We start from the raw sequence: 27275 nt of genomic DNA on the forward strand, positions 1-27275 counted from the left end.
CTTTTGAGGCTTATATTAACAAACACATGAATGTGCCAGCACAAATGCAACAAAAACTAATTGACCCGTGACCAGATGGCCGGCTACACACCGGTCAAGTAAACATCCACACTCGCGTGGAATCAAGCCAAAGGTTTCACTAAACTAAAATGAGAACTTCTTCTGCGGAAATTACAAGTCATGAGAATGAATATATCACACTGACAGTTGATAAGCTTTAGATAAACATTTTTCTTTTTTTTAAGAAATATAATTTATGTTTGAATGTTGACATGAAATTTCAAGCAGTTGTGATCAGCATTTTGACACGCTTTAATAAATCTAAAAGTACTTTGAAAATGTTTTAGCTCCACATACATTTTTTATGACCTCACATTAATTGAGAAACTACATGAAATATTTGTGCTCAAAAACAACCATCAAAGCACAGTTTCTTTTAAAAAGAACTAGTGAAAGCTTTTTGGTCATTAAAAATTATGAAAAAGTTTGTATGTATCTTAAAGTCTTTAAAAAAAAAAGAATAAAGAAAATATAATAATACTGATAATTATAATTCCACCAATGGCTCCAAGAAAATAAGATTAAGCTATAAGCCTTCAGCAAAATTCAAACTGTAAAACAATAATGAAACACAAAACAATTCAATTCAGTAACTTATAATAATAAAGAAAAGAAATATTAAACCAGTGTTTTGGCTAACAGAGTACATATATGTATAATTTTTATTTAAAATCTTATTCATCATGTTACATATAACCAGTTAATGCGAGTTACGTAATCAGATTACTTTTTCAAATAGTGTATGTTATTACCCATTTATTGAATGACACGTCTACTTTTTCCATGTTAAGAGAAATCACACTGTACATATACGTGAATTTGCATTTCCTTCATCCTGAAGTTTATTAATTTCACTTTTGGTTTGAAACGGCCTTTACTTTTGCCAAAAACAGAAACTGAACAAACAAACAGCCCTGATGAGAAAAAGTAACACAAAAGTACTGTAACACATTACTTTCTATTAAAATTAACACAATATTGTAAGTAACTTTCCCAACACTGTATACATATAAAATGATTTATAAATATTGATGTGCTCCTTAAAAAAACTTTATTGAAAAAACTATAATAATGTGGTTTAATTCTAGTAATACCATAGATTTTTAATTCTAGACGTAACGTTTAACGTTTAATTCTAAGCACTCATAACAAACCCTAAAAATGTCTTATATTCGATGATAACTATGCATCTGAAATGTAAAAGTAAACACATTCTGGAATGGCTAATTACTCTTAAGTCTCATAAGCCGTGGTTTGTCAGAGCAGTCGCTGGTGTTTGTTGGAAGTGGAAATGGACAGTATCAGATTGCACCTCTTTGTCCTGATTACCAGAGCTGTGCCTATAGAGCAAGAGCTTATTAACATGGATGAGGGGGTCTGAGGGGGCTCAGCATAAATACCTGCACACGCCCCGCTCGTGTCACACAGGTGAGTCATGACCTGCCAGGCCTTCAGCACCAGCGATTCCTTCACGACTCTGAGCGGAGATTCGCTGCTCATGCACCACAGCGGAGCCGCAGACTGTCTGCCCGTCACCAGCCATGCCAACATGGGCCCTCCAGGTAAATCTAAAGACAATGCGTGATGCTAATAATACAATGCAACTGACTATATAATAGAGCGTGGTTAGGATAGCTAATAAATAGTCATATTGGCTTTTGTTGTTGGTGTCTGTACAGTACTTTTGTGCAAATCCACCAGGCATTTGGTGCAATATTGTGTGTTTGTTCCGCTGGTAAACACTTTTTACATTTATTATTCATATATAGCATAATATTTATTTTTTAGGCTCTGTCATGTTAATCATTTTGAATATTGTTGAGCCTATGCAGTTCATGGTAGTACATTTCAATGTTGATTTATTTTTTGCTTTTTTGAGTCTTATGAATTTGAGACAAAACCCACGCTATAACGTTTTAAAGTTTGGGGTCTGTAAGATTTTTAAACGTTGTTTAAAGAAGTCTTATGTTTGCCAAAACAATTCAGTAATATTACGCAAATTGATCACAATTTAAAATAAAATTGGGTTACATTTGATTTGGTAACACTTTATTTTACAGTGTCATTGTTACACGTTACATATAGTTACTATTGTAATACTATAAATTATGCATAATTACATGCAACTAGCCCTAAACCAAACCAAACCCTAATCCTAAAGTATGTAATTACTTAATTTTACTATTTAAATGTGCTTAAATGTATAATTACAGTGTAACAAAGACACCTTAAAATAAAGTGTAACCCTTTATTTTAAGGTGTCATTGTTACAGCGTAATTATACATTTAAGTACTGAGTAATAATAAGTAACTACATGCACTTACTATAGGGTTAGAGTTAGGATTTGGGTTTGGTTTAGGTTTAGTTGCATGTTATTATGCATAATTTAGAGTTATTACTAATTATATGTAACATGTGTAACAAGGACACTGTCAAATAAAGTGTTACCTAAAATTGTAATATATGTTAAACTGTAATTTATTCCTGTGAAGGAAAAGCTGAATTTCAGCATCATTACTCCAGTCTTCAGTGTCACATGATCCTTCAGAAATCATTCATGCTGATTGGAAACATCTCTTATAATTATCAGTGTTAATATTTCTGTGGAAACCGACACGTTTTGTTGATTCTTTGATGGATAGAAAGTATCAGAGAGTTTCTTTGACATTATACATTTCTTTACTGTCCATTTTGAAAAGAAAATTATTTGAATAAGTTATAAAGTTGGACTTTTGTAGATCAGTCTCAAATCTGAGATGACAGCATTTGTCCAGTGGGAATACTTCCCATATAGAGGATTTTTTTTTTATTTATTTATTTTTTTTTAAATGAAAGAGCAAGGTGAGAAACGAGAGAGAGACTGGACTATGAGCGAGTGTCCTTTCGACCTAGTCTATATGACCCTAAAGTTGTCATATTATTTGGTATTATCTCCAGTCATCACTCACCATCTGTCTGACTCTCACTGAGGGAGTGACCTTTCCTGAGATCTCATCTCTTTTTCCCTCGGGAAATACTTTTGGAAAAATAGCACCAAATCAAAAGTGAAATGCATTGACCAATGTCTTTTCATATCAGAAACACTAATTTCTCTTTCGTCTCTTTCATTCACCAAGGCAGCATTTATTTGATCAACATAAAAGCAGTAATAATGGGAAATATTATTACAATTTAAAATAACTGTGTTCTATTGTAATATATTTTAAAATGTAATTTATTCCTGTGATGCAGAATTATGAGATAATGTTTTCTTGAAATAAAAATATTTGCTCTGTTTTTCTGTATTAACGAGTTAATTATCTCAGAATTGAGAATTTTTTATTTTAAAAAAATTTTTCTGTTTTTCTGAATTAATGACTTAATTATCTCATCATTCTGAGATAATTAACCCCCTTGATTCAGAAAAACAGAATAAAAACTTTTTATTTATGAAAAATTATCTCATAATTCTGAGATAATTAAGTCATTAATTCAGAAAAACAGAGCAAATATTTTTATTTCAAGAAAACATTATCTCATAATTTTGAGATAATTAAGTCATTAATTCAGAAAAACAGAGCAAAAACTTTTTTCCATGAAAAATTATCTCGTAATTCTGAGATAATTAACTCGTCAATTCAGAAAAACAGAGTAGATTTTTTTCCTCAAGTGAATGCAATACGCTTCCATATCAGAGTCACATGATCCTTCGGAAATCGTTCTGATATTCTGATTTGCTGCTCAAGAAACATTTCTTATATTATCAATGTTGAAAATAGTTGTGCTGCCATGATACATTCATTTCAGGATTCTTTGATGAATAGAAAGTTCAAAAGACAGCATTTATTTGAAATAGAATTTATTTTTGTAACATTATAAATGTCTTAACTGTCACTTTTGATCAATTTAAAAGGTCCTTGCTGAATAAAAGTATTCATCTCTTTCAAAAACAAATGACTGACCCCAAAGTTTTGAAAGTATAGGGAAGAGAAGAAAAGAAACTGCCGAGACCAACGGTAACTTGTTGAAATAAATCAAAATTATGTAGATGTGGCTAATCAGCTCAATTTGCACAGCTGTTACTTCTCCGTCGATAATTATCAAAGCAGACGTATTATTACTTTGACATGTTGATTGCTAAATTATCGGGTGCTTATTTTTATCCCGGTCTCACAAGCGAGAGAGCATTAGTGAATGTCTTGTCAGAAACTCAATGCATTGCGTCAAATCTCATCCTCATTGTTTGCCATATAAATCATAGTTCTTATGCATAATTACTAAAACCGTGCCATTTAGCGCGGGCTCTGAGCCAGAAGATGCAAAACTCTCAAACTGAAATGTTTTGGCATTTCTATTCACACACACATACGACCTCTGTTAACTCAGCCGCGCTTCAGAAAGTGAAGCCTGAATGTCAGAGTCTGCAGAGATCTGATAGTTTGAAGGGCTGTTTATCATAATGTGGCTGTTAATGTATCTGAACATTTAACTTCTGACACTCAGAATAATGATGGAATAAACCAGCGTGTGTTTTTAATGAGGGATCAAAAGGCTGATTCAATGGCAGTGGTGCGCTACTAAGGCCAGACTATAAGAGGAGTGTTGGTGGAGGTTGTTCTCAGAGAGAGTTTGATTACCACCCACAGGTTTACTCTGATCTGAATGAAACTCAATTGAGTGTTCTGTTCAGATCTGACAGCCGGAGGTCACTGCGCATATTAAGAAATATGATCTGTATTTACATACCTGCTTTCCTTCATTAAACCAGTTTAATTTTATTTTCAGAGGGATTTGATGAAGGAAGAAATGATACAATCTGGTGTTCATTATTACTGAATTATTTGTGTAAATGTCACCTTAGGCAGTGACGAGACGAGAGGTTCAGGAAACGAGGAAGCGCTTCTTTTAGTAATCAGTTGCTCTGTTTCAATCTGAGAAAAAGTTTGTTTTTTGTATTATTTTCAATAAATTGTACTATATGAATAGGAATATCTGTTTGTCTATCTATCTATCTATCTTACATCTGTCTATCATTCTATCTATCTATCTGTCTTACATCTGTCTATCATTCTATCTATCTATCTATCTATCTGTCCGTCCGTCCGTCCGTCCGTCCGTCCATCTATCTGTCTGTCTATCTATCTATCTATCTATCTATCTATCTATCTATCTATCTATCTATCTATCTATCTATCTATCTATCTATCTATCTATCTATCTATCTATCTATCTATCTTACATCTGTCTATCATTCTATCTATCTATCTATCCATCTATCTGTCTTACATCTGTCTATCATTCTATCTATCTATCTATCTATCTGTCCGTCCGTCCGTCCGTCCGTCCGTCCGTCCGTCCGTCCGTCCGTCCATCTATCTATCTATCTATCTATCTATCTATCTATCTATCTATCTATCTATCTATCTATCTATCTATCTATCTATCTATCTATCTATCTATCTATCTATCTATCTAACATCTGTCTATCATTCTGTCTGTCTATCTATTTCTATCTATCTATCTATCTATCTATCTATCTATCTATCTATCTATCTATCTATCTTACATCTGTCTATCATTCTGTCTATCTATCTATCTATCTATCTATCTATCTATCTATCTATCTGTCCGTCCGTCCGTCCGTCCGTCCGTCCGTCCGTCCGTCCGTCCATCCATCCATCTATCTATCTATATATCTATCTAACATCTGTCTATCTATCTATCTATCTATCTATCTATCTATCTATCTGTCTGTCTGTCTGTCTGTCTGTCTGTCTGTCTGTCTGTCTGTCTGTCTGTCTGTCTGTCTGTGATGTCTCACTGATATCAGTGTCTGGTTTAGTACACTCAGGTCTCCCGCTGGTCCAGCCATCCAAACGCTCTCACATGCATCTGTCCACTTCCGCTCTGAGTAACGCGTCAGCGAGCCTGCACTACCCGATGCCCCCGTGTCACTATAGCAACCAGCAGACCACCTACGGCATGATGACGGGTACGTCAACTTACGCACAACTTACGCAACTAAGAGAAGTACTGCTCTTCTGTGCTTGTGTATTATCGCGCATCATAAACACACACAGAAATACCGCGTGTGTGTGTGTGTGTGTGTGTGTGTGTGTGTGTGTGTGTGTGTGTCTCCAGCGCAGGAAATGCTCTCTGCCAGCATCTCTCAGACCCGCATCCTGCAGACCTGCAGTGTTCCTCATGCCAACATGGTCAACAGTTCACTGCAAGGTACAACCTCGACCAGAACAGACACACGTACAGGTGTTAAACGTTCAAAGTCAGTCAGAATAAATCATTTAGGCTATCAACAGAATAAAAATAGTTTCCAGTGACAAAAACTGCAGCGCGTGTGGTGCCAATCTGCCTCTATTAGGAAATACAGCATTTACATTACCAGGTTATTTCCTTTTGTTTGTGCTTCCATCTAGTGTTTGTAGCAAGAAATAACAGTTATATTCAGTACTGTATACAGAAGAGATCCTTACTGTTAAAAAAAGCCCATGTCAGTTTATTTGATTAAATATAAAATGTCTTCATGTGCTGTGTAATTAGAAATATCCACCGCTGAATTTAACCGAGGCCCAAATCTGAATACAGTGTCATGTGACGCACTGGAAACATCCCGCCACTAGAGGGAGATGCAGATCAAGTTATTGTTATTGGGAAGATAGAAAATGTAAAGCCTCCGACATATTAATTAAGACTTTTTCTATTTTCCCATTAGCCTATAACTAATACAGTAATTTGAAAACATTACTAGTTTTAATGTTTTTGAAAGAAGTCTCTTATGCTCATTAAGCTTGCGTTTATTTGATCACAAATACAGAAAAACAATAATATTGTGAAATAATATTATTACAATTTAAAATAATTTAATATACTTTAAAATATTTTTTTTTCTGTGATGCAAAGCAGAATTCAGTGTCAGAATTCAGTTTAATATGCTGATTTATTATGAATGTTGGAAACAGTTTGTGCTGCTAAATCATTTTTTGGGAACCTATATTAAAAAGTAAAAAATCACAGAAATAAATTATTTAGTGTTAAGTATATTAAAATAGAAAACCATTATTTTAGATTGTAATAATTTTTCACAATATTACAGTTTTCCTGTATTTTTGATCAAATAAATGCTGGATTGATCAGCATAAGAGACTGTTTCCAAACTTTTGACCGGTACTATATATATAGATGAAAATCATCACAATATCACGATTAATTGATGGTGAATCAGAGGTATTTTTGTTCTCTCTCTAATTGAAATATTTCAAGGGTCAAATCACTGTCCCTAATATCACTTTCCAATAGATATTCCAATAACATTCCTAAAGCCAGCACTTTATTATGTCATTTTCGTATATTCATTTTTAAAATGCACTGCATAACAGCAATTACCCCAACACCTGACACATCTCACTAAAATAAAGATGGCAAAAAATAGAAAAGAAAAAAAAAAAGAATCAAATAAATGAATTCACAATAGAGTTTTCCTTTGTAGTCGTTGGAATAACTGCTATCCTGTCTGAGATATGAAGAGTCATTATTCCCTCATGTCTGTCTGTCCTGCTGTCCCGCAGGAGCTCTGGCTCCACGCCTCTACAAGTTCCCCGAGCACGGTTTGGGCGGGGGCTCGTGTGCTCTAACCCACAGCTTCCAGCCGCTGCCCCAGGCCCTGCTCACGGATGAACCCTCTCTAGGGGACATCAAGCAGGAGCTGCGCAGGAAGAGCCGGCCCCTGGAAGAGCCCCCCGACATGGACTCGCCTCAGATCCGGGAACTGGAGAAGTTCGCTAATGACTTCAAACTGAGGAGGATCAAACTAGGTAACATAAACATTTGGTGCGTCCCAATTCGTGTAGTTATGCACTATTCTGTTAGCCTGGGAAAACCCAGACAACTTCCGGCAAATTTAGATTTGCTCTGCAAGTAGTCTGGCAAAGAACTCATTCAAGCCCATTTCTAATCCGTCGAAATCGCGGCACCAATCAGAAACGTTGAGGCGGGCTTTACACGATGACGATCGCTCTGATTGGTTTTAGGTCTATCCAATTGCGCCCAGAGGCATTTGAGCGACGTCCCTTGGTGAAGCGCACCAACTTTTAAATGCATTATTATATTCAAATTGCAAACACATGAGGACAGTCTCCATGAAAGACCCACTGGCAGATGAACGTGCTACTACATTTTTCTCCGAAACGGTAGGAAATTACATTAGATTTAATAGAGGATTTTCACTGTGACAAGATGATTGACAGGGCAGTTTACGTGACAGGATGCACGCGACAGATCCGTCCGATAAAGATGACGAAGTAGTATGTCCCAAAGCTTGCCTACTTTTTTGCTACACATTCAAAAGTAAATACCTTTTCTTCACAAAAAGAGTACATACTTTTATGGCGTAGTGTAACTTAGGCGAATTGGGACGCAGCATATGGCTTTACACGATGACGATCGCTCTGATTGGTTTTAGGTCTATCCAATGCGGCCAGAGGCATTTGAGCGACGTCCCTTGGTGACGCCCCTTTGGAAATGAAGCTTTGCCAGACCATAACTCAGTTACTACTGAGAATGGTCTGGTTTCAACCAGGCTACTATTCTGTCATTTTGTAGTGTAAATGAGTGGTGTGTTCACACTGAAAATTGCGCTTCAAATACCTGAATGATGCATTTAATTAACCGCAAAACACTTCATTAACTCAACTGTTGCAGCTACAAAGAGTACTTATTATGAAGATTATATATATATAAAAAGAATTCTTAATGAATAACACATTAGAGTTTTAAAATCAGTTATAAGAGTAATTTCCACTGAAACTGGAAGACAGGGCGGGGCATATCATAGCTCCACCCCTTTTAAAAAAAATTGCCAATAGCCAGAGCCGTTGAGTTTTCAGAGCCTGCTAATTTCTAACCGTTTCTTGAAAATAATGTCGCTTTAAAATACAGCATTCTGTACAGCATTCACATGAGTCCGATATGTTTTCTGGCCTGCGCCGACTCGCACATATGATCCGCTCTGTGCTCTCGTATCTCTCGTATTCTCGTGACACTAACATGAAACCAGACTTCATTCGCCCCAATGGAAAGCATATTTATACTCCCTATATAGTGCATTATGTGCTATTTACCATGTAGAACATTGTAAATGTGTAAACAAATGACACAATTTTAGCCAAAGCTTCAGTGTCTATTTATAATGTATCAGGATGCTTCAAATTCTAGAGAGCATTTGATTGGACAGAAAATCTGATGAGAAACTGAAGTGCAGAGTGATGTCATCAAGATCATTGATCCATATTGATCCATATTCACGTTTTGAATGCTCAAAGTATATCTTCTAAATGTGAATTTGTGGCGTTGTTTAGGAACACACTAGCTTATAGATAACAGTAAGGCTAACGTATTCATACAAAATGCCAAAAAACTTCAAAGATTTTTAAACTTTACTTTTAAATTACTCACCCTCATGTCGTCCCAAACCCGTAAGACTTTCGTTCATCTTCAAAACACAAATGAAGATATTGTTAATGAAGTCTGAGAGCTTTCTGTCCCTCCATTGAAAGCCTACGCAACTACCACTTTCAAGCACCAGAAAGGTAGGAAACGCATCATTACAGTAATCCATGTGACTCCGGTGGTTAACCTCAATTTTATGAAGAGACATGATTACTTTATTTCTGCAAAAAACAAACAAACATAATTTAGGCCTTCCACTTTATTTAAAGGGTAACTCTCGCCAAAATGAACCTAGGCTATTTTTTGTTAATCTACCCGAGTCAAACATTCGTGTAAAAGCATAACTGGATTGGAAACGCCACTTTTAAGATTGACCGTATTTTCGTTTTCGGTCAAAATGCCTTTTGAATGGGAGTGCTAGGGGCACTTCTATGATAGCATCAAAATCGCTATTTCTAAAACACTAAGAAGGCTCGACACAACACAAAACTGTGCTCAAAGTATCACCAGGGGCTCTACACATGAACTCCAGCATTGACTACATTGTTTGTGTACACAAAGTTTACAAAAAAGAAACGACTAATCAGTTAGTGTTTCCGGTGGCTGGAATTTTGTCAGTCAAAAGTAGTCGATCTCCGAATGCAACGTAACATGAGGAGAGTAAAGATCTTTACTGACAAAATTCCAGTATTTTTCACGAATGTTTGACTCGGGTAGATTAACAAAAATAGCCTAGATTGCAATTTGGCGAGAGTTACCCTTTAAAAAATATGAATCTCCAACCACTGATCTCTCGTTCATGCAACGTCTGCTCTCGCATCAACACAACACGACACATTAGTGTGGGTGAACTAACCCTTCAGTGACCTTTTTTTCCCATTAATATTATATCATCTGCAAGTACTATTAAAACACAGGCTACTTTTAAGATTTGAAGTACTCTGCAAGTGCACATTCAGTACAACCAACCGCACATTCTTTCCCTCAAGGGTTTGCTGGCAAAACTTTTCCTAACTTTCAGCTTCGATTGGCAGGTTACACACAGACCAATGTGGGTGAAGCACTGGCGGCTGTGCACGGCTCCGAATTCAGCCAAACCACCATCTGCCGCTTCGAGAACTTGCAGCTCAGCTTCAAAAACGCCTGCAAGCTCAAATCCATCCTGGCAAAGTGGCTGGAGGAGGCCGAGCAAGCCGGTGGTGAGTCAACACGCTCCTCAGTGGGATCATTTATATATTTATTTACCACCACCATGCCATTATCCCTGAGTTTTGAAGGAAAACTTAAGATTGCTTAGCTCTAATTTGCGACTCCCATCAGCTCTTTTTAATGAGAAGATGGGCATGCATGAGCGTAAACGGAAACGGAGAACAACCATCAGGTAAATGGGGAATTCGAACTAAACAAAAGCCATTATATCAGCATCTCCCTCTCATTAATGCCTAATTAATTCTTAATTTCCTCTCTCAGTCTTGGGGCTAAGGAAGCCTTAGAAAGAAATTTCGTGGAGAAGAGTAAGCCATCATCTCAGGAGATCGTGCGAATGGCGGAGGGTCTCCATCTGGAGAAGGAGGTGGTCCGCGTGTGGTTCTGTAACCGCCGGCAGAGGGAGAAGAGGGTGAAGACCAGTCTACACCACAGCTCGTTCATGGCCAAAGAGACTGCAGCCTGTAGACCCTGAAGGGCCAGAGTCTCCAGATGCTGTCCTGGGATGTGATTATTATCCACAGGCAAGAATGCACACCAGACTTTGGCAGTGAGTGGGTTTATTGTAGTGATTAACCCAAATAAAGGGTTTGAACACTTTTAAAAATGTCTGAATGTTATCAAAATATTCAACCAAATGACATCTGCTAACACACTATGACCATCTGAAACGTTTGGACTCATTTGAAGCAGTTAAAAAGTGTCCCATCAGAATAACCAGGTTCATCACATTAACTACTGTATGAATATGATTCACTAATGTTTTACAAATACATCGTGTCACAATAGCCTACTTTCTCTTAATATTATATATCCAGTGTTTTATCATTTAAATGTTGAAATTTTTTCTATGCCAGTTGGTTTGATATTGTGTTATAATGCAATGCCATTCATATATATTTTAGTAATGCTTTTAGTGTCCAAATACTTTCTATTTGATCTCATTTGAATTTATTTATATTATTATTTATATTTATTGCTTTTATATTGCTTTTATTAATTATATGAGAATTTAAGCAGCCCCCTCATTAAAATCTAAACCTCAGCTGTTCAAAGACATTAGAAAAAAATAATGTGTTTTTGCTTTAAAATGGGATGTTTGTGGTTTCTACATTTAAAAGTGCTTAAAAGGGCATCTTGATACTTTTCAATGTTGTTAAAATAATTTATTCACCATTAATATATTTAAATACATTCCAATCAAGGTTTAATGTATTATCAAAATATGCAACTATTCTAAAAAAAACATAACTGAAAACACATCCTGGAAATGTGTCATTGCACTGTAGAGTTTTGTATGAAGCATCCAAACCTTTCATTGGTATATTAGAAATGATGAATGCGTCCAAATAAATGACTAATATTGTGGTCATGCTTTGTTTGTCATATTATTTTAAGATGCTGCAAGTCATTAGATGCTCTGCAGCAATCTGGGCATTATTATGTGAATTACATGCTTCGCATGAATCGTAACAACATGTGAGGTAAGTGTGCTGTGATTCAGATTATTAAACATGATCAAACATCATTCCGACGGGAGGGAATTAAGCATCTATCATGTGCGTATATGTGTGTATGATCAGAGCCCTACTGGGTTTTACTGAGGGATTATTTACAGTATTGCATTGCTCCTGACAGTGTTATGATGAGGTAGCACACAGCCGCTCTCAGCAGAGAGATATGGGTGATATGATCTATATGATCATCATCTCCTGCCATTGACTGTGTCAGAAACACATCCCTAACCACCACATATGACCTAATAATGCAATAAATACAGTATACTCTGGGAAAACGTTGACAGGGTTTGACATTCTCAGTGTATATCATACATAAATATGACCACTGAGAAAACAATAAAACGTTGGATTTGTCGGTGTGTATTCCAGCAGATTCCAGTCCAGCAGGAACGCTTGCAGCAGTTACACATCCATACCTCATTAAATTACTTTGAAATTAATGGACTGCACCCTGGTTCATTTAAGAAAGGTCACTCGACAAACTCATTAAGACCTTATTTAAAAATCATGTTTCATTATGATTATGAATAATGATGTCTAATTTAATGAAATATGAAATGCTCTAAAAGGCCATTAGAACAATTGTAAGGTTCATAACACTCAGCTTAAAGGTTTCCCACCGTTTAACAGTTCAGTACGGGCCACCCTCATGCTTTTAGTTGGCATCTTAACGATTGTACAAATGATCTGATTGTGAAATGCTGAAATACATATTAAACACCAGTTATTCACAAATATGAAGGTATTTTATTAATTAGAAAATCAAATCAAAGCATAAACTGTACATTCATATACACACTGAATTGGTTAGAATGAAAGAACCTTTTGCTGAGAAGTACATACAGATGAAGTTGAAAAGAAAAACTGATCCTATAGTTCTCCTAAAGGCTGGAATACACTATACGACTTTTAAAATATGAAAAGACTTCAAAACACTAGGCATTATTGCAGACTTTTTAAATGGTTACAGAGAAAACTGGGCATCGTACACTAAACGACTGAGGATCACACACTACCGTTCAATTCGCTATGAAACATTTGCCTGGAAACAAATTTGTGTTCTAAAATCGGCTCAAAATATCAAACATGGGTCAAGTAGAGTTTGTACACTACGCGATTTTCTGCAAAATCCAACACAGTCAACGTGTTCCAATGGGAGAGGATTAAGCGTCTGCAGACTGGCTTTGACTTTCAGCAACTAGCGTCGACTCGTCCAGATTGAAAATCGTGGCACAAATCTGTACAAAAGTCATGCGGTGTGTTCCAGCCGTAAATCATCTACAATTTCACCATGGTTAGCTCTTTCTACAATCCCACTCTTACGAATAAAGGCTCCAAAAGGGGAATTTTGCAGTGATGCCATAGAAGAACCATTTTTTGGTTCCCCATAAAGGAACTTTGAAGTGTAAAGAACATTTTAAAATGTCCGGACACAGCATATACTTCTCTCCTGGACCAAAGTTGCCCATCCCTGCCACAGGTTCATTAGTGGGCACCTCCAATCATGGGGTCCAAGATGAAGTTATTGGTTGTTACTTCCAGACGACAGCCTTGCATATGTAGACCCTAATTATATTAAAGTATGAATTAAAGTCTATGAAAACTGAACTCACAGCATTGATTTATTTCTCCGCAACACCTGAACAATGAATCATTTCCATAATACTGACATGATATGTTGCGCATCGTTCAAGTTTGAATGTGACCATTATGGAACTACAATTTGTTTTACTCAACAGTTAAATGCTCTTAAAGGTTGAATTGTTTCAAGGTTGATAAGATTAAATCACATTATCATTATCATATCAACAAATATTCTCATGCATGATGTTTGTATGTACGTGTAAGAAATACAGATTTTATACCAAACCTCACTGCGAAGGAAACTGTATTCCTTAACTTACTTCCTTAAGTCATACACAACCTAAAAAGACATAAAAATACACGTGATGAGCATCTTTTAATAACATGACACGTATTTGAGATGATTAGCCCTATAACACATGGGAATCCCATACCGTTCCAAAATCTTCCAATGTTGGTGTGCATTTAAAGGATTTCAAGGACAATTTGTTACCACAGTAATAGCACCCTTTATGTTAAAAGTGAAGTGTGTCATTTTTTTGCCATCAAACAGAATAATGGCTGTCCCCGAAATCGTATACTCTCTGAGTGAGTGGGTACTTCTTTTGAACAAGTAAATTCTTTACGACTATTAAAAAAAGTACAATTCTATGTAGTATGAATGTGTAGTAAGAACACATTCACCATGTACTTAATTCGCAATGTCATTCGCTGCATCTGAAAAAATACAGTATGCAAAAAAACATGAAAAACAAAAATACATGATATTTGACCCTAAAGATCTACTACTTCCACCAAGATTCTGAAGTGTGCATTCGATGAACAATTTACTGTCCCATGAGGCCACAGGAGAGGATTTATGAATGGCGGTGAAGTGAAGCAGTAGGTTCATTCATTTTGAATTTCATTCATACTACACACATTCATCCTATATAAAACACACTTTTTTAATATTCGCAAAGTTTCAAGTACCTACTGTACAGAATGTGATTTCAGACACTGAAAATGTGATGTGAATGTCAAAGGAAGTAGTAGGTCATCAGAGTTCATGAAAACTCTTACTACTACTTTCACATACTGTTTTTCGCCTACTACTTTAAGTACTATACGATTTCGAATGCAGCCATTAGGTGTGTTCGACTCGATGCAGTTCTTTCATGTCATTCATCGATCGGTCTGCGCAGCGCCGCTTTGAGTTGAACACACCCATTGACTTTGTAACCCCTCCCCTCTCAATCTGCCATTGGTTGCCCAAACAGATAGCCCTATCCCAAGCTCACACTATTGGTTGAGATGATGTTGAGCCAGTCATGCTGCTCAAAACAAAACGCTGCAATTCCATTTGGAGCCACTAGTGGCACAAAAATCAGATACTTGGCCTTTAAAACCCTACACTATGTTCAGCAGATTTGAAGAGAATGTCAGTTTGAGTGCGCATTTTGTCAAAACATCTAGACCGTGATCTGCTGTATATGTCTGACCAATGAATCCAATCCAGTGACTCATTGCGATACTCCAAAAAGAGTATGTTTCTTCCTTCTTCCCTACATTTTTCCTTCATTTATTACTTGGACACTCCCCGTTCCCAATATGAACTCAGTCCTTTGTTGGCAGTGGGTGCACAGGTGTGGAGGGTGAAGAGATTCAGTCCATTCCCAGAGCCTTCAGCTGTCTCTCGATCTCAGCGTCTGAAATGGTGGCCGCTTTAGACTTTGCTGGGGAGGCGCCAGGGAGGATCTTTCCTGCTGACGGGGCTCTTACCATCTGCGGAAACAATAACTATTTATTAGAGCGGTAAAACTTCAGATTTCACAGATCACCTGGTGCTAAAACTCTACCAGCATAAGCCTCAGTTTAATTGTTGTTTTGGGGAATAGATGTAGCACCAATCAAATATGATCATTGTTTATGCCAAATGCTCTACTACAACAGAGCCCGATCACTTTATTTGGGAAAAACAGGACAAAGAATCTGTGGAATATGGTAATATGAGAATTACATTTTGGCCCAAGGGAATACACATCTGCTGCAATCAGATAGGATGATTCTGCATCTCATGAATCTAAAGAAAGGCCTACAGTAATCACAGGCACAGCCAGAGTCCAGCCATCTGCTGAAAGCAGCCGCTGGGGCTGTCCCGAGAACAGGGTGGACAAAAAGAAAGTAAAATCCTACCTTTCCGGAGATCTCTATGCCGATCTCATCCAGCATCTGGTTCACGATGTCCTGGCATTCTTCCTCATCGCCCGATTCATCAAAAATCTCATCCAGTGTATCGTTGACTGAGGACAGAAATGTGTACAAGTTTAACAATAACCTTGATTGGTGATTCTCAAATGGTTTTGCTTTAGGATCCAGATGCAATTAATCCACATGGAAACAAAGACGGTTTACAAGGTATCGGGTTGAAAGAGAGCTTCTGAGGATGAACTCGCTGGATATGACAGAGTTTGCCAGGTTTGGGGCATCAAATCATTGATAAAGTTTTTAAGAGTTTTGTTTGAAGCACTATCAATTAATTCAAATTCGTACATTTTTAACTAATAAATAATAAATTCAATATCCTGATGAACTGTTTATTTTGCCAATAAGTTATTGTTTATCTATACACATTTTCCTGTTTTTTTTCTGTACAATTCGCCTTAAACGACACATAAAAATAAAATAAACTGTGGTTGGTCTCTTTACAGAATGCTCAGGCCATCTCTTCCTGTTTAGATTGGCAGTGTTTGCCAACAATGTTGACTATAACTTTTGCATTAAGGTCTAGTTCCTCAAAACTAGTGGTGCGTCAACAGTGCCAAAATTGTTAATTGGACGATAACGAATTTCAATGGTTTCATTGCCAACAATTCACAGCACAGAACTTATTATGTGCACAAACCATGTCCTTGTTGCAAAATGAGCCAGTTTTAATGTTGCCCTATTCATATTTTCTTTACTAAATGCAGTTTTATAATAGTTTTTGAGGACGAGGGTATGCCACACAGCCTGTCCAGGTTGGCGCTTGTGTAAATTGGTCGCTTTTACCAAGTGAACGACATAAATCGTCTCAAACTTGACTGGACACCCGGCCTTTGATGTAAAATTAAATATGGGAAGTGCTGACAAGCCTATTTATTTTGCTCTCCTGATGATTCTGAAATAAAAAAAATACAACGAAACTCACCATATACAATAAGCATACATAGTCCGGATATCATTTAGCATATTTTTTTTGCACTGCTAAAAACCAACCAGAACAGATCCATCATTTCAGAAGCACTTTTAAACTTACGCATGTCCTCTGTCATTCCCATTTTAAAGTTCTCTTTTTGGAAGTCCTGCATCGTCTGTAGCGTCTTCTTGGGGTCCATTCTTTTATTGACAGTCTGCATAGTCTAAGAGACAGAAAGAGTTCAAGCAATCCATCACGTTCCCCGAGAATAAACAGAGCATCCTTACGATGCACAAAACGGTAATAAAAATAACACAAGCTCTGACAAAAATCCACCACGGACAAATACATTTTGAATGCAGCTCAACATAAATTTAAACATCACACCATTTGGTGAGGAGGGGGAGTACAGTAAGTAGATGACACAGAACATAAAAATAGGTCGCGTGGAGAGAAGTCTGTTTTACTGTCCCTCTGGGTCTCTAGCACTGTGGCAGGGCAGACACACAGGAAGAGTCCTATCTGATTACAGAGAATTATTTACACACAGCCTCATTATCACCCATCTCATATCTATTACACCAGCTACCTCCTTATGATTGACTACAAATACCACCATATGCAGCCGGGTGAGGAAATATTAATAGCTTCCTTCCTCATACAATATAGATTGGATGGATACACACACAATGAATATTTTGTGCGAGTACAGGAACGGCTTGCAAATGAGTGAGAAAAACAACACCCCATCAATGAGTAGTCAGAGACTGAACTTAATTGGCTGAAATTGCATTTTATGTGATGATACGACATGCCAGTAGTGATTGGTAGAGATCAGACGTGTGTGCATTATAAGTGCAGACTGTGAAATTGTTTTCTTATTCAACAAAATAAGTGTCTCCAGAGGTAAAATAATTGAGCCTACCCCCATCTCATGCTAAATTTGAAATGGACCAATTAGGCTAGGTAGGTAGATGATTAAATATATTAATGATTAATATATTACGTGAAATAAAATAGAAAAAATAAACACATAATATTTCATCTAGTTGCTCAACTCGAACTAAAATAACAAAAACTGAAATATAACTAATGAAAATGATATATACATATTAGAAGAAAATAAAATTACTAAAACTAACCAAAAAAAAAATAATTATATATATATATATATATATATATATATATATATATATATATATATATATTTTTTTTTTTTTTTTTTTTTTTTTTTGGTTAGTTTTAGTATTTTTTTTTATATTTTTATATATATATGTCTCCATAAGACAACAACATGGCTCCTATTATTTTGTACAAGCATCATGGGAAAAACTCTAAATGAACGATAATGAGGACGGTGTGAATTAATACAGAGAGAATGTGAGATTTGAGATCTTTATAAAAGTAGAGCAGAAACTATAAAACTGGGTCACAATGAGACCAGTGAAGTAAGGAGCTCCTCAACAACATGATAATTAAACCCTGTTTAAGGATTCTTTTGAAGTTCTTTGCTACATAAGGGATTCTGTTTTTCCAGCACTTCCCGGGAACACATCGGGCTTCATGTGAATAATACAGAGCCGTCATCAGTGGGTGGGGGAGAACTGGGAATGTTGAAGGGAAAATTGTGATGAGGGGGACCCACTAAGGTCCTCCATGGACAGCAATGGGAAAACTGAATCAGTAGTCATGCAGATCCATTGGGAGGTGTGAGGCTCTTACCTTCGCTGTGGTAGACATGGCTCCAGCCATCTTCATCTGAGAGTTCATGACCTTGGTCTGCGTGGACATGGACGTGACCTTAGAGCTTACGGCGTAGGTCCGGTTCTTCTGTTTTCTAAGCTGTACGAGCTGTTTAGCCAGTATCTTGCAGGCTTCCCGGTTTCCAGTTTTGGCCATTTTTTTTATTTCCATTTCCTGGTAAGAATAAAGACATCAACAATGGTGCGTTTAATAGGAACAAAATTGGGTTTTCACTTCTAGGACAGAACAACAAAAAGCACCCAGAAAAGGCAGAGATGTTCATGATGTTGTGAAGCACCACACACACCGTAACAGCTGAAACTTGTGCCATGTTTACTTGTTTGGACCCAGAGGTCTGTGTTTCTTTACATTAGTAAAAGTCTGAAAACAGCCCTGAGGAGCTTCAAGCAATTAGATGCAGTGTGGGAAACTGTGAGTGTGTGTTTGTGTAGATACTGTGAGGGCGACCCACATCAGTGCTAATGATTTTACAGCTCTCTTTCTACACCATGTGTAGAAAACATGACAAACATATTTCAAATAAAAATCCCTTTCTAACAAGCATCTGGTAACTGGAAATGTTAGCTTATTGGAGAGTCATAATCATTTGATGGAGATCATTAAGTTTTAATCCCTTAAAACCCTTTCTTTTATGAGAAAGTATAACGTTTGGAGTAATGGAATTCAGCTTTGCCATCACAGGGATAAATTACACTTTAATATAAATTTAAGCCAACGAGCCTATCAGTTTTTACAGGTTGTTATCGGGGAATAACATACCGCTGGATGGCGCGACTGACCAATCAGAATCAAGTATTCCACAGAGCTGTGTAATAAAAATATAATATAATTTTGCAATTCTGTTTGGTGCCACAAGTTGTGCAGAAATTATACCCTTCACCTTTAAGACAGCCATTATAAATCCATGATCTGAATCCCAGGCAATTCTTTTGAACGTTTAACTCAGCAGATTCTGTTTTCTCGTGTGTGCTCTTAATGTTAGTCTCTCAGGTAAACACATGCTGATCAGCTAAACAGGCATATTAGACAGAATAACTTTAATGAGATACACATTAGTCCGGGTGCTGCACTCTCCTCACATGATGCCTGCTAAGCAAAACACACACACACAGCACTGTCCTACTTTAACACACAATGGCATTTTGTGACAGCTTCTGAGAATATTGTCCATGTTTGCCTGTCTGTCACTATCAAAATATGACTGGAATGGGGCTTTTTTTTTAAGTTACACCATGATAACAATGATATGCCATCATTATAAATATTCATGTACGGAGAGCTGAGTGAGACAGAGCTGAAGCATCTATTAGAGGTGTTTTATTGTCACGTCAGCCACTAGGCAGCACTGTGGATTGGAAAACTAGAATAAAAGTGACAGACTGATGTGCTAAACAAAACCCTTACCTTCAGAGAACAGATAATGCTGAGTATGACCCAATTCAGTTGACTAATATTTATCCAGCAGTTGACAGATATGATGCCATCTGCAGCAGGGTTAGGGGTATGCGATATGATGATATTAGATTGTGAAATATTAAAATGTCGCCACGATCTGTCTTTACAGTGAGAACGCTAGTATCGTGCTAAGGTGCACATTTTATTATTTGCATGTACTTTAAAGCCCTGCCAGTTAAAACTTTCAAATGATTTTACAAGCACATTTTTCTGAGGACACAGCGCAAGTTGTGAATAAATAGTTTTTTGCGTCTTATTGCGCTTAAACTGTTAAATACAAAGGTTTACAAAGACACACTTGGTTATGTTTTAACTAAGTGAACGTAAACAACTGGGAGAAAATCAGATGTGTAAATATATTAAATCCGTGCATTAGGTCTTAAAGTGACAGCAGCCTAATGTACCTACTGCTGTCTGCCATTAATGTTTATCAAACACTGAAAATACTCACTGCTCTTGACTAAAGAACTTTTGTAGCATTAATAAGATATTTAATTTATACAGCAAAGACTATGCAGTATTTTATTTTTTACATTTTATTATTACATTTCTTACGTGAATGCTACTGTTTAAAGCCACAGTATGGAATTTTTCTCCACTAGGGGTCGCTAACCTCTTTACAATAACAAAGGCGTAGTTTGATGACGCAACACATGCTAAGAATTATAGATGTTGTCGTCAACGTCAAGCCGACCGATCTAATAATGTTTATGGATGACTGAATACATCGATGCTTTTATCATGACTGTGATATGAAGCAGTTCGGGATTGCTAAGAGACAGCTATCAGCTCCACACGCGACGCGAGCTCCCGCGGATATAAAAGGAATATGGACATTTCATTCTACCGAACTACACGCAAGTGCAGAATTACAACTAACAGGTCAGTTTATTAGACAAATTAAACTTGTGAGGAAACACAGCGCTGTTTCACCTGGTCTAACATTACACTAGCACACTAAACTGCATTTGAATGTGTTGAAATGTATGTGTTAGTTTGTCTGTATGAGACTAGCAGTGAGCTAGATCAACATTAGAATAACATACAGATCATATTCTAACATTTTATCATTGTTGAACTATATAACATTGATTAGTTTTATGTAAATGTGCTCACCTGTTTAATAAAGTACATGTAGGAGCGGTCGAAGTCTCGGATGTGGAGCTCTCGTTTATATACTGTCTATGGGAGCTCTCGGCATCTCGAAAACACCGCGCTGATATTGATTCTCGTTTTAGTTCTCCTTTTTTATCCAAAGTCTGCTTGCCATGGTCCATAATGTTTGAACGAAACAACAACAGCGTGCAGATAGGCATTGCAAACTCCACAGTTGTCTGCGTCTGTCGCTTTGGTTAATCAGAGGGCTCTGCTCATAGCTCTGGTTACCATGGCAGTACGAGCGGAAACCATAGGCGGAAACCAGGGACAACGCGGATATGACGCCATTGACTGCGACAAACCGGAAATAAAGAAACGTGCCGTGTCTAAAAATTCAATTAAAATTTCGCCTGGTTTGAAAGTTGTTGGAAACAGTCGGGATAATGTAAGTACACAACTAGAAAAAATATATAACATAGATATAGTGATTTTTGCTCATTTTAAAGCAAAAAAGTTACATATTGTGCCTTTAATAGACCTACTGTACCTGAAAAATTTCAAGTAGTGTTAAATAAATGTTTCTTTTATTGTATTTTTCCTGTTGTTTAATAAGATTTGTTCCATATCACCCACCCCTACTTTGGCCTAAATTATCTCTCAATCTTGTTTATTTTGTTCTGTTCCCTTGTAGGGCTAAACATAATTATTATAATTTTTTTATTAAATTTTTAATTTATCCATGCATGTCATTATTTTTTGTGTCCTCGTAATCTTTAATCAAAATAACTTCCCCTTCCTCTTGCAGAGACATCTTTTCTCTTCTCTAATGACGCGTTTACTGATGCGAGGGCGGGGCAACCTGTCACTCACATAAGATCGTCCAATAACAAACCACAACCATCCAATCAGTTTCCGATGGACAAAATCAAGCCCCGCCCTACATGTTTTCTTGTTCGAGAAGCTGTTTCACTCATATATACATCACAATAGGAAAAGATTAGCCTATCGCAACTTCCATTTCATGCCAACTTTAAAAACCATCAAGAAAAAGAAGCATGATAAGATCATGGATGGTGATCCTGGCTGAAAAAAAAAAAAAAATGTATTACCAATTTTTTATCATTTACCCACCATATAAAAATTGTCTTTAAATCTCCAGTTAAGTGAGATTTTATATCCTAGATTTTCACTGTGTTCTCAGGCTTTGGGACGCCACTGTGAGTGTAAATGGGGAATTTAAGCAGCAGCTCATGACCGCCCTGCAGCTCTCTTTCAATATAGGTCATTTAAAAAAATGAAACAGATAACAAAGCAAAACCATGTCTAATTACAATAAAGATGAAGAAAAAAAAGCACTTTTGGGAGGCAATTATGCACATTTCTATGTTTACATAAAAACAATTAGCGTAAACGGAGAGAGTGAGTGGAAATGTTGGATTCTTCTGAGCTTTAGACATGAACACTGAAGTCATCCTCATGAGTATTGAGCGATGAACAATTCGCTTTAACTTAAAGCTATAAAGGCCACCTAATCTACCTTTTTCTAAATGCAACCAACAGAAAGATCAAAAAATAAAAATTAATTAGCTTACTCTATTCTTTGAAGCAATAAAAAAAAAACCTTGCACAAGCAGCGACACATGACGCTGGAAGGGTGGACGTTGGGAGTTGAAGTTAACAGATATGAAACTGCTTTGTTCCACTTACCATTTGCCTCTCCTGTCTCTCCAGGGCAGCTCTGTCTCTGGTGATTTGTCTCTGGGTGCCTCTCAGCTCTTTGGACTGCTCTTTAATGATATCTGTGACAGGACGGGGCAGAGAAGAACATGCAATAAAACCGTCTGGAAAATCCTCATACAGTTCACTGATCTGAAACTGAGTTTTTTTTCTCCTCCTTTTTTCCCGTCTCCCTCTTATTCACACACACACACAAAATGTAAAGGCGTTTGGCTGACTTAGCATATGTTTCACAACGGAAAACAACGGAAATATATATATTTACATAAACAGTTGTGGTCAGAATTATTGGCATCCATGGTCAATATGATAAAACATGATTATAAAAATAAATCTGCATTGTTTTTCATTTTGATCTTTCATTCAAAAAATTCTCAAAAATCTAAAAATTCTCAAAAAAAAGCAACACATAGAAATGCATTCATGGCAACGACATCTCAGGTAAAAGATTGACTTTCTAATGATTTGTTACAAAAGTGCGCATCAAAAGCTGAACACTGAAGCTCGAATAGTCCTTTCACAACATGCGCACAATAAATATTATTGGTTATTAGCAATATTTGTACTTATATTTAAGCTTTGTTGTTGAATGGCCAGGATTTGTGGTTAAGAAAAACTATAGCCTATGCTCTGGTTGAAGAAAAAAAAAAAATCAGACAGGCACCTTAAATAATTGCTAGATAATATATACACACAAGAGCACTTAAATAGACAAAGGACAAAAAGCTGAACAATAATGTCTTGACTCTCAATTCAGCAGAGATTGAATAAAAAGAGCCTCTTTTGGATCTGAATATTGCAGCAAATGAAATATGCTCTAATGAGCCTGGGGGAAAAAATAAAATACAAATAATTTGTTTGAATGCAAGGCCAGCAGAATCATGCCCTTCATGTTTTCATGCATTTAAGGGACAAGCTAAACATATGCACTGAACATCAGGTTCCTCCTCTAGATGCCAGAGTGTGCAGCCACAACGCCTATAGGGAAGATACGCTCTCCTACACACACACACACACACACACACACACACACACACACACACACACACACACACTCACAGCAATCAGCCCACCATGTGCCCTCATGAATGCCAATCATACAGTAACATCCCATGAGGTTAAATGGCCAATATTAGAAGCCACAGATGGTGTTTTAGCAGGAAAATCATTTAAATCTTTTTTTTTTTTTTTTTTTTTTTTAAGCAGTAAATAGTGGAGTTTTGCGAGCTTCCCTTCCCTAGCGTTAGCCTAACTATATTTTAAAAAGAGTGAAATTTAATTTCAGAGGCGAAAATATATGGTATAGTAGTCAACAAGTAAATGAGTGAATGAATTATAGGAAAAGTAAAAAAAAAAGAAAAAAAAAGGATGCAGAAAAAAGGAACAAATGAATATGCAAATAGGTCGAAAAAGTAGCCTAATTGGAAAGCAATAGGCTACATGTAAAGTAAATATTAAGAATGAGAAAATTACTAAAATGAAAAAACTATTTAGTTGATTTGTTTTACATTTTCGATAAACAAAAAGTTTTAAAATTAGAATATGACTAAAGAGAAAAAAGATTTTAGTTAAATGTTTTAAAATTTTCAATAAATATAAAATATTAAAAATGAGAGTATAACTAAAAAGAAAAAACAAGTTAAGTTAGCTAAATATAACATTTTAAAAAATAAATTTTCAATAAACAAAAAATATATAACTTTTTTGAATAGGCTATGACTAAAAAAACAAGTTAGTTAAATATTTTAAAATTATTAAAAAAAATGTAATTAACATAGAAATATTCAAAACGAGAGTATAACTAAAAAGAAAAAAACAAGTTAAGTTAGTTATATATTTTACATTTTAAAATTATAAATCCGGAGAGAACTAATAAATGAATAAAGTGAAATAAAACTTTATTAATATTTTGCAAAAGCAGGAAAAGTGCAAGAAAAGTTACAAAGAGTTTGTGAATATGCATTTTTTAACTTAATTATCATTATAATTGTGTTACTTGCCCATCCCTAACCTTGATGAGAGAGTTTGTGTACACGTAGAAGTCTACGCGAAAGATGACGTATCGAAAACGTACTATTGAGGGAGGGTTATCGTCCACAAAACTCGGCGAGCTAAAGCAGCTCTGCCATCTGACAGGATACTTTGGCACGGTGACTCTCGACTCACCTTGGCACCAAGGTCACGAGGACAGCGCTTCGGAAATGAAGGGAATTCAACTTGACCATGGAAAAAGCATCACAATGTGAGTAAAGACTGTGATTGATTCTCAGTTTACCACCTACTCTTGTGCTTTACTGATAGATATCAGTCATGTATTATATAGACTATATCACACGTATGAGTTTGAATATAGTTCTCCTGTAATAGCTTTTGTTTTGACTGAATAAAATGAATAAAAAATGATCTCAAATTAGGATGTTGACAATGCAGTATTTAAAAAAAAAAAAAAACTGTTTAAAATGAAAAGGTCAGTACAGCCAAACTCAACTTCATGACTTGCATGAATGAAGAAAGCTTCTATTGTTATTTCTTGAGACCCCTGCACAGGTTCAGATGTATGTGTTTCAATGATGCAGTGAGTATCACTGAATACAGTTGAGTCTTGAGGCAACTAACCAGTTAATGTAACCAGATAACTAACTGTGCCAAAATCAGATTTCAGATCAGCACTGTTCATTGAGTGCATGTCTGTTTTAGTGGGGATGCAATAAACATCAATAATGCAGATTGCAATCTTCATAAACAAATTGCTTGCAACAACTGTTTCAATGTAAAAGAACCTAAAAAGGACCCGTGAATAAAGGACACTGACAAGACACATCTTGATGGATGGCTGTGTTCTTTTGTCATTTTTACAAAGAAATAAAGTAGTTTTTTACACTTTTGGTTGATTACTTTTATGATTAGCCTACTTTTATGTAAATAAACGACATATCAGATCACGAACAGACAAACATGATACCAATTGTGTCATTAATTTAAATACACTAAATAATGTAGGCTATTGTCCATTCACATTGGTTAACAACCCAAACATCGTTATGTAGCAAATATTCTTAATTTTAACTGTGACTTCGCTCCGTAAACAACATAAAAACTGCTGATAACAACAAGCTAATAAAGTTTCAAAAGATGCAGCAGGGAAACAGGTGTGAATTAAGAGGGATATGACCCTGAAAATCTATAATAAAACAATTAACAAAGTGACTTACCGTCGACTGTCTTCTTTTTAAACAGAGATGCCATGACGACTTAAATTAGACTGTGTTTTATCTCTTTAATTCAATGTAAAACTAGTTTCTCTGCCTAACTGCCTCAACAGACTATCGATCTACTCAAAGGTCCCGAATTCCTTGTTTGTCAGTACAACTGACTTTCCAGCACATGATCCCATTGAGCCACGCATGGGCGTGACGTCACGGGCTGCGGGTTTGGGGTGCAGTTCTTCACGCGTTCTGTAGGGGTCAGTGTCTCTTCACTCGTCTTCACTTGATGGAAATGAGATTCTGTCACTTTTAGCACTAGGCAAACTCAAACTGCACACGGGTGATTGACAAGACATTTCAAGCAGTTTCTGCTTCCTGTGTCCTGAGGTGTAACATAACGGAATTCATTTAATACCACTTTTTTCTTTCTTCAATTCTTCTATAATTATGTTACATACAGTTTTTATGAACTAGTAATTGAGTTTTTGTACTCTAAAAAATGAATTCGTCACACCGACCGCAAGACAATTTAAAATGAACTAGTGGCGGCAAAATGTGATTAAAATTCTGGGGTGTTTAAATTAGTCGAAACTGTGGCCACCTGTAAAAAATTAAAGAATCATTATGGTGTTTTTTAAATAAATAAAAATAAACAAAAGATCAACATGTCAGCTAGCTCCATATTGACTATATTTTACAGTTTAATTTCACTATTTTATTTTACCACAACAATATATTCCAATAAATGTATAGGTTAACAAAGCACTTAAATTGTTGCCATTGCAACATAAACAAACCTGTAACACTTTACAATAAGGTTTCATTAGTTAACATGAACTATAATGAGCAGTACTTCTACAGCATTCATTAGTTAATGCTAATTTCAACATTTACTAATAGCCTACACATTATTAAAATCAAAAGTTGTATTTGTTAGCAATAATGCACTGTAAACTAGCATGAACAATGAACAACTGTATTTTTATTAACTAGCATTAACAAAGATGAATAAATAATGTAGCCTAATGTATTGCTCAATGTTAGTT

The 27275-nt window shown here is 36.2% G+C and overlaps 2 protein-coding genes across 2 annotated transcripts; one reads left to right on the forward strand and one right to left on the reverse strand.

Moving 5' to 3' along the window:
* Window positions 1-1495: 1495 nt before the first annotated feature.
* On the forward strand, window positions 1496-11183 carry pou1f1 (POU class 1 homeobox 1; the record flags this gene model as incomplete). The annotated part of the gene is made up of 7 exons (XM_081367399.1): window positions 1496-1622; window positions 5883-6032; window positions 6182-6274; window positions 7624-7869; window positions 10537-10701; window positions 10823-10883; window positions 10973-11183. The coding sequence occupies 7 exons, from the start codon at window positions 1496-1498 to the stop codon at window positions 11181-11183; spliced, it is 1053 nt and encodes a 350-aa protein (XP_081223525.1).
* A 1772-nt stretch (window positions 11184-12955) lies between these two features.
* chmp2ba (charged multivesicular body protein 2Ba) lies at window positions 12956-26779 on the reverse strand. Its single transcript, XM_081368196.1, has 6 exons — window positions 26236-26779; window positions 22994-23085; window positions 18692-18886; window positions 17090-17192; window positions 15988-16094; window positions 12956-15576 (listed from the first exon to the last, which is right to left on the reverse strand). Exons 1-6 carry the CDS (start codon window positions 26267-26269, stop codon window positions 15457-15459), a joined length of 651 nt encoding a protein of 216 aa, XP_081224322.1. The 5' UTR covers window positions 26270-26779; the 3' UTR covers window positions 12956-15456.
* Between the last annotated feature and the right edge of the window lie 496 nt (window positions 26780-27275).

This window comes from Scardinius erythrophthalmus, assembly GCF_964197995.2.
Source record: "Scardinius erythrophthalmus genome assembly, chromosome: 6".
NCBI lineage: Eukaryota > Metazoa > Chordata > Actinopteri > Cypriniformes > Leuciscidae > Scardinius > Scardinius erythrophthalmus.